General features: G+C 41.1%; 1 protein-coding gene across 1 annotated transcript; it reads left to right on the top strand.

The window, feature by feature from the left end:
* Positions 1 to 6,025: 6,025 nt before the first annotated feature.
* On the top strand, positions 6,026 to 7,635 carry LOC146079742 (uncharacterized). The gene is made up of 5 exons (XM_083186397.1): positions 6,026 to 6,220; positions 6,297 to 6,396; positions 6,677 to 6,802; positions 7,030 to 7,137; positions 7,326 to 7,635. The coding sequence occupies exons 1-5, from the start codon at positions 6,215 to 6,217 to the stop codon at positions 7,619 to 7,621; spliced, it is 636 nt and encodes a 211-aa protein (XP_083042523.1). The 5' UTR covers positions 6,026 to 6,214; the 3' UTR covers positions 7,622 to 7,635.
* The last annotated feature ends 8,887 nt before the right edge of the window (positions 7,636 to 16,522 follow it).

Below are 16,522 nucleotides of genomic sequence, written 5' to 3' on the forward strand. Positions count from 1 at the left end.
ATGGGTTTTCAGGGAACACTTGAAAGTTTGGAGGCTAGTGGAGAGTCTTATTGTGCGTGGAAGGGCATTCCATAGGGTGGGAGCAGCCCAATGAAAGTCCTGTAATAGTGAGTGGGAGCTAGTGATCCGTGCAGAAGAGAGATACAGAGCGGAGTGGTCGAGATGGGAGATATTTTGTGATAAGTAGAGAGATATAAGCTGGTGCAGTATGGGTAATAGCTTTATATGTGAGTAGAAGTGTTTTATATTGAATACGGTAATATACAGGTAACCAATGCAGGGACTGGCAGAGCGGATTAGCAGACGATTAGCGTCTTGCTAGGAAGATCAGCCTAGCAGCAGCATTTACAATGGATTGCAGTAGCGAGAGTCTGTTATTGGGAATCCCAGTTAGGAGACTATTGCAATAATCAATACGAGACATGCAATAGGTCAACAGGGTCAAAGGGTTGTAAGGATCAAATGGTCGGCATGCAATATGTCGACAGGTCAAACTGTTGACATGAAAAAAAGCTAAACCCATGACAAGGTTGACATGAGTTTTTCATAATTTTTTTATCCAGCTTGTTCTAACTTCACCCTCCTTGTTCGCATAGAGGGAGCATATAACAGTGTGCTGAGCGTAGCATGGCACCGACCCTATTGCATGTTGACCTTTTGGGTTAGACCTATTGACTGTTTATCTAAACACTGCCGATCTAATATACAACATCTGAAGCTGAACAGGAGACACATACTGTACATTACACATGTATGATGTTACGGACACTATAGCAGTGTCTACACCACAACCCCAATATTGCTGTTGTGGTTGACCAGTCCAAGATTTTATTATGGCAGTCCATGTTGGACTTATGCCAGGTACACAATGAGCGATATGCCGATAAGTTAGATGCGCTGCTCATCAATACTAGTGACACCATGCATGTTAATGAAAGACGGAACATTGATTGTTTGTCTTTCATTAAAATCAGTCAGTGTGTATACAAGTTCTGATATGTTAGCCCGTTGGACCGACATATTGGCTGGATACACATCCCTAGTGTGTACCAAGCTTTAAACACACAGAAGCTATAGTATCCCTACTGAGAGCTCAAGTGGCCATAACATAGTCAGGACACAGGCGCAACTGCAGCTTGTCAGCTCTGACAACAGAAGTAACTTCAGGGCCGTCTTAATGCAAGGGCTTGATGGGCAGTTGCAAAAGGGCCCCATAATCCTAGGGGCATAAGCCTTCTATCCCAGATGATCGGAAAGCCGTCCTCCACGAGACAGTTTACTGGTGAGCCTGGCCCCTAGATCCTCGGATAAGCCAGTCCCACAGCCTCCTCGGCCGGCCCCATAGTACCTCACATTCACACTTGCCCGCACGGCTCACTCCTGCTGCTGGTGTACGCTGCCTGCTGCTCCGGCCAGCGGGCACTTCCTGCTGCATGCACGCAGCGTAACTCCTACATATGGGCGGGCGGAGAGAGAGCGGGCAGTGATTTCATCAGCGAACGCCAGCTTGTGAGAGCAGCGGCCCGCTACCCTCCCTGATAGCAACTGCTCCTAGATATCTGTGTGTTATGTGGGGCTAGATGAGGATGGCTCTATCTGTATGTATGTGTGCATGAACAGATGGAGCGAGCTCCATCTTTGCAGGGGCTGGCGATAGAATCGCCAGCCCCGCCAGCAGCCGGCTTCCACCAGGGGCGCGTGCGCACGAGAGTCTTGCGTGCCCCTTTGCAAACGAAGCCTGCCGCCGGTCCCTGCCGCCTCCCCCGCTGGTCCCCCTCACTCCACCGACCCCCCCCCCCCGAACTGGGCAGCGTCTCCCTGAAGCAGAGATGGGCAGGGAGACGCTGCCCAGCCACCATGATACTGGGACGCACATGCGTGTGAGACGCACACGCATCCCATCTCTATTGCTGGCACTCACCAGTGCAAGGGATCTGGCGAGCGCCGACCAAGGATGATGCCTACTTCATCTGTATGTATGTATGTGTGTATAAATGAGTCAGTGCATATACAGATGGAGTGAGCTCCATCTTTGCAGGGGCTGGCAATAGAATCGCCAGCCCCGCCAGCGGCTGGCTTCCGCCAGGTGCGCGCGCGCACGAGACGCTTGCATGCCCCTTTGCAAATGGAGCCTGCCGCCGTTCCCTGCCGCCTCCACCGTTGGTCCCCCTCGCTTCATCCCCCCCCCCCGAACTGGGAAGCGTCTCCTTGAAGCGGAGACGGCCAGGGAGACGCTGCCCAGTCGCTGTGATACTGGGACGCACGTGCGTGTGAGACGCACGTGCGTCCCAGTCTCTATATCGCCGGTGCTCGCCAGTGCAAGGGATCTGGCGAGCGCCGGCCAAGGATGATGCCCGCTCCATCTGTATGTAAGGATGAGAGCGCAGACCCAGTAATATAGTGGGCAGTATAGGGGGGTCACTAATGTAGTGGGGGGTATATGTGTGTGTGTTTTATATATATATATATATATATATATATATATATATATATATATATATATATATATATATATAGTAGTACGTTTGTTTGGCACTCCGGACGACAGAGAGATAAACCGCGGTGCCTTCCTCCGCAATTGATGTAGAAGTTAACCAGGGGCTTATGGTGGGGCTCCCGGCAATAAGTGCACAGCACTTTATGCACCCCTGCACGTCCTGATGAAAAGGTCCTGCGTGACCTTGAAACGTTGACATATGACGAACTTTTGTCACCACTAAATATATTTTCGTCTTGAAACCTAAATCCGTGAGTGCCGCCTTATTGCCGGGAGCCCCATCATAAGCCCCTGGTTACCTTCTATATAACCTTTCTCAAAGGGTTGCACCCTTTGAGAAAGGCGTTCACACGCCGAAACGGCCCGTCAGGGTGAATCAGCTCCACGGCCATTTAAAGCTGCATCTATTGGTCCATGCTTACGTAACAGGTCTGCTTATATGTCTGCCTATATGCGTGCTGCCCGTGGAGGAGGTAATATGGCAGTAGATAAGGCACACTTTTTCTTCAAACTAATTGGTTTTGACAGGTCCACGCCCCTTTTATACAGGATGTCCACGCCCCCATTTATACCAATTTGATATCAATCTTGATAAGCCCGTATCACGTTTGATATCAAAGTGTTATAAATAATATTAACCCCCGTATTAAAATATAATTGGTTTGATACTGTAACTTCATACACTGATATTGGTTATGTGAAATAACACATATATAAAGTACGCGATATCTTAATCAGGTGGAAGAATTTCTAAACATAATGCTAAAAAAGTTGTTAGAAAAATATGGTATACAACAGATATATAATTCGTAGAAATGTAGATCTTGTTTTATATCAGATTTGATTTGTGTAGGATGTCTCGCAACGCTGATAATAAAATTTATAATATAACATACCTTAGACATGGAGAGTGCAGCAAACAAAGAGCCTGACCATATGGGTGTATAAAAAATAAAAAGTTATATTCCACACGATAGATTCCACAACATCTAAGGGCCATCTTGCTTTTAAAATAAATGAAATTTAAAGTTATATTCCACACGATAACTTCCACATTATCTAAGGTCCGTCTTGCTTTTAAAATAAATGAAAGATAACTTCCACATCAGCTAAGGTCCGTCTTGCTTTTAAAATAAATGAAATATCAGAGTGCATAACAAAGAGGTCTGGGCATACATCTGTTATGCATTTAAAGATACATGATCCATTCAGGCCGGTGAGAAATGGGGGATTATTTTAAACAACGGATTCCATGGTCTTTGAAGACACAGACATTCACGTATGGAGTAATTAGCTTAGACAGAGTAGTAGTGCTGGTAACAATTATAATCATTAGAAAACCCTAAGGGCTGATGTGTGTTAGCATTTATACCCCTTAGAAAACTCATTCACATGAATAGATGTTAATTAGGTTAGACAGAACAAAGAAAGGCCATGAAATCTTTGCAACAGAGCATGAGTGGCATCTAGTGGCCATGTATTGCAGTTGCAATCAAGTTCCAGACAGAGCTAGAGACTACAGAAATAACTTATATATATATATATATATATATATAGCTATATACAGAATTAACTTATATATATATATATATAGCTATATACAGTATATATATATATATATATGTGTGTGTGTGTAATGTGATGGTATCATTATATTATGTGATGAATAAAATATGGTTAATATGCTATATTAATTTAAATCAAAAATATATTTTAGAAATAAAAAAAAAAAAAAAATAATAATGTCTACCACAACCACGTCACTAATATTCAATATATAATCACAGCTGTGCCGTCAACGTAGTATATATTTTAAATTAAAAATTGAAGGATGTTGTTGATGGTGTGCCATATCTGTCATATATTAATAATAAGAATAAGGTTTTTTATACAATGATAATTTGGTGTCATTTTATCAAGCAATATATCCTGAAAACAGCTGTGTTTCGGGTAATATGCTATATATTTGTTATGCCAGTCTTTAACTTTGGAACACAACTCATGAATATTCAAATGAGACAAATGCAACACAGATGTGTTAACTGGCTGCTGGCTATATATATGTTCTCCATGGGACCAGGCAACTACCAGGCATCTGCCACACATTGAGGTTGAAGGTCTTCACACACACACACTATTCAAGACAGAGAACTTGTAGTTTTGACTTGAAGTTTTGTACCAGAACAGTGGGTAAGTTTAATTTAATTTTCTAAATAAATAAATATATATATATATATATATATATATATATATACACAATATTTCTAAATAGCATAGTTTTAATATTTTATAATATACATAGCAAAATGTATTATTTAGCGGCATTGTGGGAGTGTTTAGTACGCTTTTAAACAATCTTAAAATATACTTTGGTGCTGTATGCTAGTTATTAAGGGGGCCTAGGCTGTATAGAGACTTACGCTGGTTTAGTATGTTGTGGAATTACAAACCCCGGCATGGCTGGCCTCAATTTTGTTATTAGGAGTTGTTAATACAAAGGCAATGCATGCGGGTGTTTGTAGTTGATAACCGGCCATTTGTATGTGTAGTTCTGTGATTAGTGTGTTGTATATAGCGATTTAAAATGTATTATTTAGCGGCATGGTGGGAGTGTTTAGTAGGCTTTTAAACAATCTTAAAATATACTTTGGTGCTGTATGCTAGTTATTAAGGGGGCCTAGGCTGTATAGAGACTTACGCTGGTTTAGTATGTTGTGGAATTACAAACCCCGGCATGGCTGGCCTCAATTTTGTTATTAGGAGTTGTTAATACAATGGCAATGCATGCGGGTGTTTGTAGTTGATAACCGGCCATTTGTATGTGTAGTTCTGTGATTGGTGTGTTGTATATAGCGATTTAAAATGTATTATTTAGCGGCATGGTGGGAGTGTTTAGTACGCTTTTAAACAATCTTAAAATATAGTTTGGTGCTGTATGCTAGTTATTAAGGGCGGCCTAGGCTGTATAGAGACTTACGCTGGTTTAGTATGTTGTGGAATTACAAGAGGTTTTTTGTGAGAGCGTTAATAGTTTTATGTGATTTTGTGCACGCAAATTTCGTTATGTAGTAGTTTGTTGCGGCATGCATTGTATTGTGATGTATTGGGAGTACATACAGGCATACTGGCTGCTTGTTGTTAAACATTTATTTAGGAAAGAAAAATATTGAGCCTATGGTACTTTAACTGTCCATTTGCATGTGCAGTGATTAGTGTATTGTGGTCTGTACATTATACATATTGCTTTTAAAAATACAGTATATTGTGTTATTACAATTTACAGTTCGTTAATGTTAGTCATCGCAGATTACGGTATTACGGCTTTGATATATATAAATAGCAACATTTTAATATTGCATCATTGTCTTATACATAATGGTTTTAAATAATGAGCTAGTTATTACATTTTCATGTGTAAAGCCGCACGCTATGCTGCCATGTATGGCTGTCTGCTGGCTAAACACGCGATATGGGGGGATTAGTCATTAGCATTGTTGGATCCCCCTGTAATTAATTTTTATAGGCCGATCTATAGAATACAATGTCAGGAGGTATTCATAGATCAGGTTTTTGTGAGAGCGTTAATAGTTTTATGTGATTTTGTGCACGCATATTTCGTTATGGAAACTTATCTTGTTATCTTTTATTATCAACAGTGCCATCTAGTGGTTGTTGCAGAAAACACCTTTGAACTTAAGCTATCAACAAAACACCAACATGCAGGTGTGTATATGATATTTACAATAGTTTAACAATATCTTATTGTATTGTTATTTCAACTTATTATTATTTATTACAGAGAAAGGAATACAAAACCATTAATGCAAATAAAATAAGTCTCAGAGATTTTCAAGATTTACCCAGCTTCCAACAGCAGTCAAATGAGCAGACAAATACATGTAAGTTTACAGACCAAAGACACATTGTTGTTGCTAGGGGCATGATTTGTTAAGGCACAGGGGCTATTGACAGGTTTTATAAATGTTACGTTGATGGTGTTAATTATTATTACAAGGCTCAGTTGTGTTAGTCACAGGATCTGTTAAGACAAGCGCCCTATTGGTATAAATGTTACACGTGTTGATTGTATTTTTCGTTCTACAAAATTGTTGTGTTAATTTTTATTTTATTTTTTATGTATATATTATTTTTTATTAAATTGTTAACCCCATAAATCAGTTTCAGATGTCACAAATGACGCATCTGAAGTTGGATCATATGGTTCGGATTTCACAGTCGGTCCGGATCTGACGACATTCGAAAACCCATACGCAGCATACTCTGATTTGTCCGAATCGCAAAAATGTAGGTGGTCATAAGCCGTCAAAAAATGTGATGTATGTTAAAAAATGTGATATATTATTATTTCCAAAAATATGTCTCTCTCCCTCTCTCTCACGCTATCTCGCGCGAACTCTCACGTTCTCACTCATATATATATATATATATATATATATATATGTATATATATATCCTGTTATATTCATTTTTATACCGCCTGTGATATTAATGTGTTATTTGTTCTCTGTTAGTATCGCCGATTATGTCGAAATCTGATGCAGAACACATAATGGATGATCTCTGGAATTTACCATCGGCAAAACACTATAAACAGCTATACCAGACCCCGGCTATACAAGGTGAATTTTGACGATTGGTTAGCGGTGTTTTTATAATGTGTTTTTGTGTTAAATGATGCATATCGTCGCAAAATCATGAATAGTGTCCACAGGAGTTGTTGTTATCATGACTTAAATGACAGTTTTTTTTTTTTTTTTTTTTCTCAAGTCAGCGAATGTGTCGTTAATTGATAATATATGTATTACAGATGACATAGCTAGCCGGTATGAACCTACGGTACCTAGGGCCGATACGTGTGAAGCGGGACCATCCGGATACAGAGAACCGACATCGGGTGCTGAATCAAACGCCAAACAACACAACAGCGCTTTGGCTAAAGGCGCAAAAAGAGCCCAGATCAGCGATCAAGCTTTCTGGTCATTGTTTAAAGGAACCATGCCGGCGCAAACCTTTGACAAATACCCGGGTATGTTTATTTATTTGGTTTCTTATATAGCACAACATTTACCATTGTTCTTTACAAATGGAAACCACAGGTATTAAACAGCCTGTGTAGACGTAAGCCGACAAGGAAGGTGGGGGGGGGGGGGGGGGGGGGGGGTGGGGGTGGGGGTGATCCTGAAGGTGTTATAAAGCGACTGTCTTTGTGGCCGCGTATGTGTAACTAAAACGGTGTGATTTTTATTACAGTAGGAGCCACGCCGATGGAAAGATCTGGCAAATATTCAGGTGTGTAATGTAATGTTTATTTATTTAGTTTCTTATATAGGACCGCGTTCATTATTGCTCTTTACAAATGGAAACCATCGGTATTAAACAGACTGTGTAGATGCAAACCGACATGGAGGGTTGGGTGTTTTGGGAGGCGGGCCTGAAGGTGTTATAAAGCGTCCGCGAATGTGTAACTAAAACGTTGTTATTTTTTATTTACAGCGGATCCGCGACAATTCGCAAAAATGATAGCCGCGGCCGGGGTTGCTCAACCGCACAATGCTGAAATGGATGGGGGAGAATCCGCTAAAACGGCGATCGACCCACAACGCCAAGAAAATGTATCAAGGGCCGAGATCATGGCAACCGAGCGCGACGATTTCAAGCCAAGCAAGCGGAGAATTACAAAAAGTCGAGCCGGTCAAGAAAACAAGGCCGATTTATCAGATCTTAAAAGAAGATTGAAATATTCGGAAGGTAGGCCCGTGAGAAAAAGAATCGCATTACAAACCGTGCCAACCGTGAGTAATGTGGATTACCCGCACGCATTTACAACACCTGCAACACCTACTGAATCCGACATTGACATTGCCGGTAATACAAAGACTGTGAAGACTCGTAAAACTTTACGACTGTCAAGAGAGAGATACACGCCGCTGACGGATGATGATGTCATCGTAATTTCAGACACGCAGGAACATCATACTGCAGAAACGCAAAGCGTGGTCAGTAACACGCCTGCAGCTACATTATCCGCTAATGATGAGGACTTAAATGGGCAAACATTTTTTATCACCCCTAGTGAAGAGTCAGTCTCAGATACACCACAGAATGATGATGAGGCTGTAACATCTGTAGCCGGAATCCCTGATAAAGTAATGGGTGATGATTACACAAAACTACCCAGTGTTTTTACCACGGTCGGCGAGGCAACCGCATCGGGCGGTGCGGATGCCCCGCCGACCGTGGTATCGACAGACATAGTTGATGGGGTTCAGAATGTGGAACAATTAGGACAAGATGCGGAAATACAATACTACGCGGTCATGGGGAGGATGCGTGAGCATATAGGGTACATGCGTAGAAATGTCAATACCATGTTGAACCGTATAAAAGATGAGCTTTATGGTTCAAAAAAGAAGCCAGAGATCATTAAAGAACTTGTAGAAATGTACATGAATGTAACATCAAATCATATATCAGAGACCGTGAGGACTAGGGATTTTATTAAAGCGAACATGTATCATTTTGCCGAGATAATTGAAACGGATCCGTGACTAGGCATGGTGGGTTATGGATTGAAACATAATTTACATGTGTGTAAAAAAGCCCCAAGAATTAAAGCAAATGTACCGTGCAAAATCTCACACTTATTTCGCCGTTCGAAAATAAAACAGGCTTTAAAATGCATATACAGGCTGAGAAAGCGTAAACAACACAGGGGGCGAGGCACAACCCCAACCCCGTGTGCACAGGCTGACAAATCACCGGACCAACCATTACCGGGTGACGCTGCGTCACCTGACAATGTTGAACACCCCGCAACGCCCATGCATAATGACATAGATGGGGGTTCGCCATCCGGTAATGGTGAAGGTCGGCGAGATGTGTACTTAGAAGCTGTTAACAGGTATGAGCGACACCATCCTAATTTCAGAGCTATTGAGTATCATAATCATTTTCAATTTGTTAATTTGGAAAGAGTTACATCATTTGCAGAGGGTGTTGAAGCCGTACACAACGCTATACAGGTTATGATTGATGAATTCATGGTTGGTGTTGACCCTAATGATCGTGTACAGTTAAGATTGGAGGGGGGTGGTTTACACAACGCCATCTACTCACACCGAAAGCCGCAAGAATCATTAGACGCTGTCAGTTTCTTGAATCAAATTACAAACACTCTTCAAAGTAACGCTGAATTCTTATTAGGCACAGGTTTAAGGTTTGTGATCACTGTTTTTAGAAATAGAGCGGGTGGGGCCCTAACTGGTCGCGGCCTTAGACGCATTCCATACAGCTTAATTATAGAAAGGCGCAGAAGACACCTGTACGATTTCAACAATACGCACAATTATTTGTGCTTTGCGGCATCGATCTGCAAACTTCTGGATAAAGGTAATGCCACAGACGCTGAAATACACGATCGGGCGCTTCAAATTCATAAGGATTTGAACCTACCGATCGATAAAGCAGTCAGCTTTAGCGACGTTGTTGTTTTTGAAAAACACTTAAAAACAAAAATTACAATATTATATCATAATAATCGTTCTTGGCATTACTATTCTTCAGATACGCGCTACGGTGATACCCTGTATGTATTATATCACGATTCACACTATTATGGACTGATTAATATCTGCGCATTTCTCGGATCGAGATTTTTCTGTTCCTTATGTAATCGAACTTATGAGCGCAAAAATAGCCACGATTGTCTTTTCTTTTGTAAGGCTTGTCACAGACAAGCGTGCGCTGATGATGGGGCTTCCGCATTAAGATGTTCGGTTTGTAGGGTGTTTTGCAGATCGCGTGAATGTTTAGAGGAGCACAAATCCTTAGCTTTAGATCGCAAAATATCCTGTCTTGAACATGTTTATTGCGACAGGTGTTGTCTCTACCGTCGCAGGTCTCACGAGTGTCAGGGGCTAAAGTGCTCTACTTGCAAGGCATATGTTGATGGGTTTGCGGATCATTTGTGTTACATACAGCCCATCAAAGCGGAAGAACCCACCACCAAATACATCTTTTATGATTTCGAATGCATGCAGGAGACAGGTATACATATACCAAACTACTGTTACGCTCTCACATTAATGGGTGAGAAATCCTGGGAGTTTAAGGGCAAAGGTTGTATCGATGATTTTGTAAAGACGTTCATGAAACCAAAATTTGCGCATTACACATTCATAGCCCATAACGCTGGGCGGTATGATGCGTATTTTGTATTGAACAAGATCATCAAAGAACGGTATACTGTATCCCTCATCTCTAATGGCGGAAACATAATGTGTATCACAATAAAAGATCTGAAGATTAGGTTTATAGACTCTCTCAATTTTCTCCCCATGAAATTGAGCAGATTTCCAAAGGCCATGGGATTTGATGGCGTTAAAGGTCATTTCCCGCATTTTTTTAACACAGCCGATAACCAAAATTACATAGGGGGCATGCCCTCAATAGAATATTTTGGCCTACAACACATGATGCCTGAGGAGGCCGCTGATGTTACAGAGTGGTACGAAAAAAACAAACACAAGGTGTTTAATTTTCAAAAAGAATTAATACGATATTGTAAAGAGGATGTCAGAATATTGCAAAAAGGGTGCGCAGCTTTCAGATCAGCCGTTATAGCCATGACAGAACAGGAGTTTGTAATAGCGGCTGAGAAAAAAGATGTAGCCGTTAAACGTCACGTTGATCCATTCCAACTGACGACTTTAGCGTCGGTTTGTATGGCTATGTATCGTTGTAAATATTTACAGGCAAACACATTGGCTCTTGTACCGGGTGATAACTATCACAAGACCCAGAAGCGTTACTCAACACCAGCCATACAGTGGTTAATGTACATAGAACACAAAGAAGGTGTGAGTATAAGACACGCTTTACAAGGTGGTGAGAAGAAAGTCGGTAGATACAGTCTGGATGGTTACGCCGTGATTAACGGCGTGCCAACAGCTTTTGAATTCCAGGGTTGTTTTTATCACGGTTGTGACAACTGTTACAAAGACGATGATGAAAACAATCTGACTAAAACAACCTACGGTCAACTGCGACACAAGACACAGTTAAGGATACAATTCCTTAAACGGTGTGGATTTCAGATAAGGGAGATGTGGGGGTGTGAGTGGAAGAAAATGAGGGAGACTGATGAGGAGCTTCAGGTTTTTCTGAAAGGTTTGGAAATCCCTGAACCCTTGGATCCTCGTGATGGTCTTTATGGCGGACGCACTAACGCCATAAAACTTTATCACAAGACAGAGTGCGATGAAAAAATACACTATTTTGACTTTACTAGCCTATACCCATTTGTCAACAAGACCAAAACATATCCTATACGTCACCCACGCATCATTTATAAGGACTTTGATGATGTCACAAAGTATTTCGGTTTTGTTAAATTAAAAATTAATCCTCCGCGAGGCCTTTTCTTTCCAGTTTTACCGGTTAAAATGAATGGTAAGTTAATGTTTCCGCTGTGCCGCACATGCGCCGAATCTGGACAGTGTGAGCCGTGTGTTCATGACTCAGAAAACCGCGCCCTAACCGGTACATGGTGCACAGTGGAGATAAATCTTGCTATAGAAAAGGGGTACAAAGTGTGTAAAATCTATGAGGTGTGGCATTTTGATGAGAGATCTGATGATCTGTTTTCAGGTTACATTAAAACACACCTCAGAGATAAACAGGAGGCTTCTGGTTACCCTGATTGGTGTACAGACTCTGTGAAACAACAAGAGTACATAGACGCGTATCAAAAAAATGAGGGCATAGCTTTAAGACACGAACACATAAATGTCAACCCCGCCAAAAGACAAATTTCTAAATTGTTTTTAAACTCATTATGGGGTAAATTTGGTCAACGTAGCAACATGCCCAATACTTGTCTAGTGACAGATCCTGATAAGCTTTTTGAATATGCCTTTCAACCACACTATGAGGTGTCTGCTTTAGACTTCATAGACTCAGAAACTGTTATGGTCAACTGGAAATACGCCAAAGACCATTATACCAGATCTTCAACAACAAATATATTTATAGCAGCATTTACCACAGTGCACGCCCGCGTCGAGTTGTACAACCTATTGGATAGATTACAAGATAGATGTCTGTATCACGATACAGATTCTGTAATTTTTGTCAGCAGGCCCGGTGAGTGGAATCCGCCATTAGGCGATTATCTAGGGGAGTTGACCAGCGAACTACCATCTGGTACGCATATAACAGAGTTTGTTTCAGCCGGCCCCAAGTCATACGGCTATAGACTAAGCAACGGCAAGACGAGCCTCAAGGTCAAAGGTATAACGTTGAATGTTTGTAATGAGCAGCACGTTAACTTTGACAGTCTGAAAGAACTGGTCTTAGATTATCCTTTAAACCCCAAAGGCGTGGATCAGAAAAAAATTGTGACCAGGCAGCCCGGTATAGTACGTGTGAAAAAGTACTGGCAGATTGAAACCCGTATGCTGCAGAAAACGCAAAAGTGCGTTTACACTAAACGTAACCTCACGGATAATTTTACAACCCTACCATTTGGTTATTAAGATGGATATCCGTTTTCAACACCCCTTCTCCTGTATTTTAGCCGGACCCTCCAATTCGGGGAAAAGTTATTTTGTGAAAACGCTAATACAACACGCATCCACACATATGACGCATGTACCTGATAATATTGTTTGGTTTTACACCTGTTGGCAACCGATATACGACCAACTTCTGAGTGCTCACCCTGGTATGCGTTTTATAGAGGGGTTGCCCGAGTCATTTAGCGACGACCAGCTTTTTCCCCCTGATAAGATTAATTTAACGGTGATAGATGACTTGATGGATGCCGCGAGTAATAATTCTGAGGTTGAGAAAGCGTTCACAAAGTATGTGCACCATCGTAATCTCAGTGTCATGTACCTTGTGCAAAACATATTTTGTCAAGGTAGAAAGAGCAGGACTATACATTTAAACACAAAATACATGGTCCTGTTTAAAAACCCCAGGGATAAAATGCAGGTTAGCATTCTGGCTAGACAAATGTACCCATCAAAATATCGTTTTTTTCTTGAAGCCTATGAGTCCGCTACGGAGCCACCATACGGTTATTTACTGGTTGATTTAAGAAACAATGCCCTTGATGATTATCGTTTACGAAGCGGTTTATTCCCCCCCGACACACCAGTAGCTTATGTTGTTAAGAAGCGGGGTTCTAAATAGCTATAACCGCGCATCCTATAGTCATTCATTACCACTTCTAACAGCTGTGAACATGTCGACCAGGATAAGACGTAATTGGGCCCTTTTAAAAACCCTCATTAATGCCAAACCGGCCCAAAGAAACGCTATATTATCCAACGCTTCAAACGATTTGGTGACAGCCATATGTGAGATTGCTCTCAATACGCTTAAAGGTAAAATACCCCTGTCACAGCGCCAGTTGAACTACCTTAAAAAGAAGAGGAGCCTTATAAAATCGCTTTGTAATAAGAAATGCGCCATTGGGAAAAAGAAGAGGTTGGTGAAACAGTCGGGTGGGTTTATCGGATCGTTGCTAGGATTTGCCATTCCATTAATTACCGGACTACTGTCTAATCGTTGATGGAATACGCTGAGAAAATGTATCTGGTCCCCCAGCAACAGATAGACCGTTTAAACAACAAACCAACCGGCGATGATATACGCAAAACAGCCACGCAAAGCCTAGATGCTGAGATCATAAGTATACTACATAATAATGCTTTATCAGAGTATGAAAAGGCAAAACGCTACACAGCTGTGTTACAGAGATACCTGGTGTTGAGTAAACAAACTGATAGAGAAATGTCAACTTTAACGCTTTTATCACCCGGTGCAAATGCTGTTGAGGATACCGCTAACCCTACACAAGATGATGCTACCGACGCTGTTTACCACGATGTCTTGAACAGTGTTAATGCGCGGTATAAAAAGAACTGTGAAATACTAATGAGTAAAATGGTTCGCTCTAAAGACATTGCGAATTGGGACCGCAAGGGTGTGTTTATGTATAAAGGCGTCACAGTGCCAGGATCCAATGTGTTAGACTTGATAAGGGGTATCACGCAAAATCACAGCGTGACGAGTCATAAAATGCCTAACGGATGGATTGAATTTATGCGCGCTATGGCTGAGTTGAATATCCCGTCCACTGTAGTTGGTAATGCATCAAACAGATTACAGTTAGATCGCTTAAAAGCTGAAATCTACGATGATGAAATTGGCAATGTAAATATAGCCTCCCCAATACACAACATTAAAAAAAGTCGTATAAATGCTTTAAATTCCCCCGGGTTAACAACGCCCCACGGATACTTACTACCGAGGAAAAGATCCGTAAATCTGTTTCAGGATTCGCAGTGGTTGAACCTTTAACATATAACTAATTTATAATGTTTTTATACGATGTATTTTTGTGCGTTTAATTTGTACGATGACGTTTAATTTGTAATGTATCATGTATTTAGTGTATTGTTTTAACTGTAAAGTTTATCGTGTTATTCGTGATTATTTTGCTGTAAATACATTTTGTCTGTACCAATAAAATATGGTTATGATTTATAAAATGCTGTTTTGTTCTTTGATTCTAACCAGTTTGTCTGCAAAAATATGCAATCACACGATATAAAGTTCAATAAGCAAGATTTTTTAATAGAAAGTAACCATAAGCAATGTACATACAGCATTTCAATCACAACATTAGTTACAAGTTACACAAACAATTTTGTATTACACATTATTTTTATCAAACACATGTTGGTTACTGGTGACACAGGACTGTATACAGTTACCCGTATATCGACTCAAACAATGACTTCTAGGGAGACGTCTTACAAAGTTTGATACATAGCGATCATTACGTTTTGTATCAAAACTAAAACGGACCAACACATCTGTATATTTGTAATTTTTACACATGAAAAATATAAAGTATATACAATATTGCCCACAAACGGTACTGTTAAAACCTTGCAACTGCTTATTTTGGTGGTAAATTCTTTTTGAATTTGTGTTTAAAAAATTTATTATGGCCTTTGGGAATAGGGGATTGTCAGGTTCTAAACCGTAAGAGTCCAAAAAGTAACACTCGCGCTGGTTGTTAAAATAAACGGCCAACCAATGCTCCCCCGGTTGGGCGCTGGTGTGTGTGTTGATTACAAACGCGCAGGGGTATTGCGATAGTTTACCGCTCGGAAGCATATCACACGGGTAGGTCCCTTTAAAAAACAGGCGCGTCACCGGATTAGCGTACAGTATACAATTTATCTGTAATGTGTTCATATCGCTGATGGGGTGATGAATATTGGTAAATATACGATAAATATAAAAATTATTTATTTCATTTATAGATAATCATACAGCACATCGCGCCGCTGGTTGATCTCGATGATATTATCAAATAATGCGTATATTATTATGTTGACTGTCCGGTCTAGTGCTCCTGCAAACCGGAATTCAGCTCGTAGATTTCCGGTTCTGATTAGAGACAGATGCTCCGCGCATTCCTGTTCAGGCGACAGATCAAAAGCAAATAGTGTGTAGCCGTTGAGGTACTCTTCACGGTCAATTAGTATACCCGAATCTGATTTCTGCTTATTTGTGATCTGAATGAGCGACATATACTCGCGAACCGCGTTACCGTGTTCAAAGTCTGGTTGAAATGGTTTGGCCGGATGCGGTGTTCCATCCAGGTATAGGGATGCGAAGTTTACATTTTTATGTTCAAACCGTAGAGGGTTTTTGTCATAGGCTCCTGAAAACGCTTCATTATCTACAAAAGCGGCTATAACTGTTTTTGGTACCTGGCCTAAAAACAGGTTTTCTAAATTAAATACGCGGCTCCCCGTCGGTATACTATAGATCTTCATGCCCACTCTATCGATCGCGTATTTGGCGTTGGTGGCCAGTAAGGCCTGGGCGTGTCCAATCCGGACTGCGGGTGAGACCTGAACTCTTTTCACAAACAGGGACGCTGCAACAATCTGAATTTTAAAGGCCTCCGCTTCAGCA

The sequence above is a fragment of the Crinia signifera genome, chromosome 5 (genome assembly GCF_055691185.1).
Source record: "Crinia signifera chromosome 5, ASM5569118v1, whole genome shotgun sequence".
Classification (NCBI taxonomy): domain Eukaryota; kingdom Metazoa; phylum Chordata; class Amphibia; order Anura; family Myobatrachidae; genus Crinia; species Crinia signifera.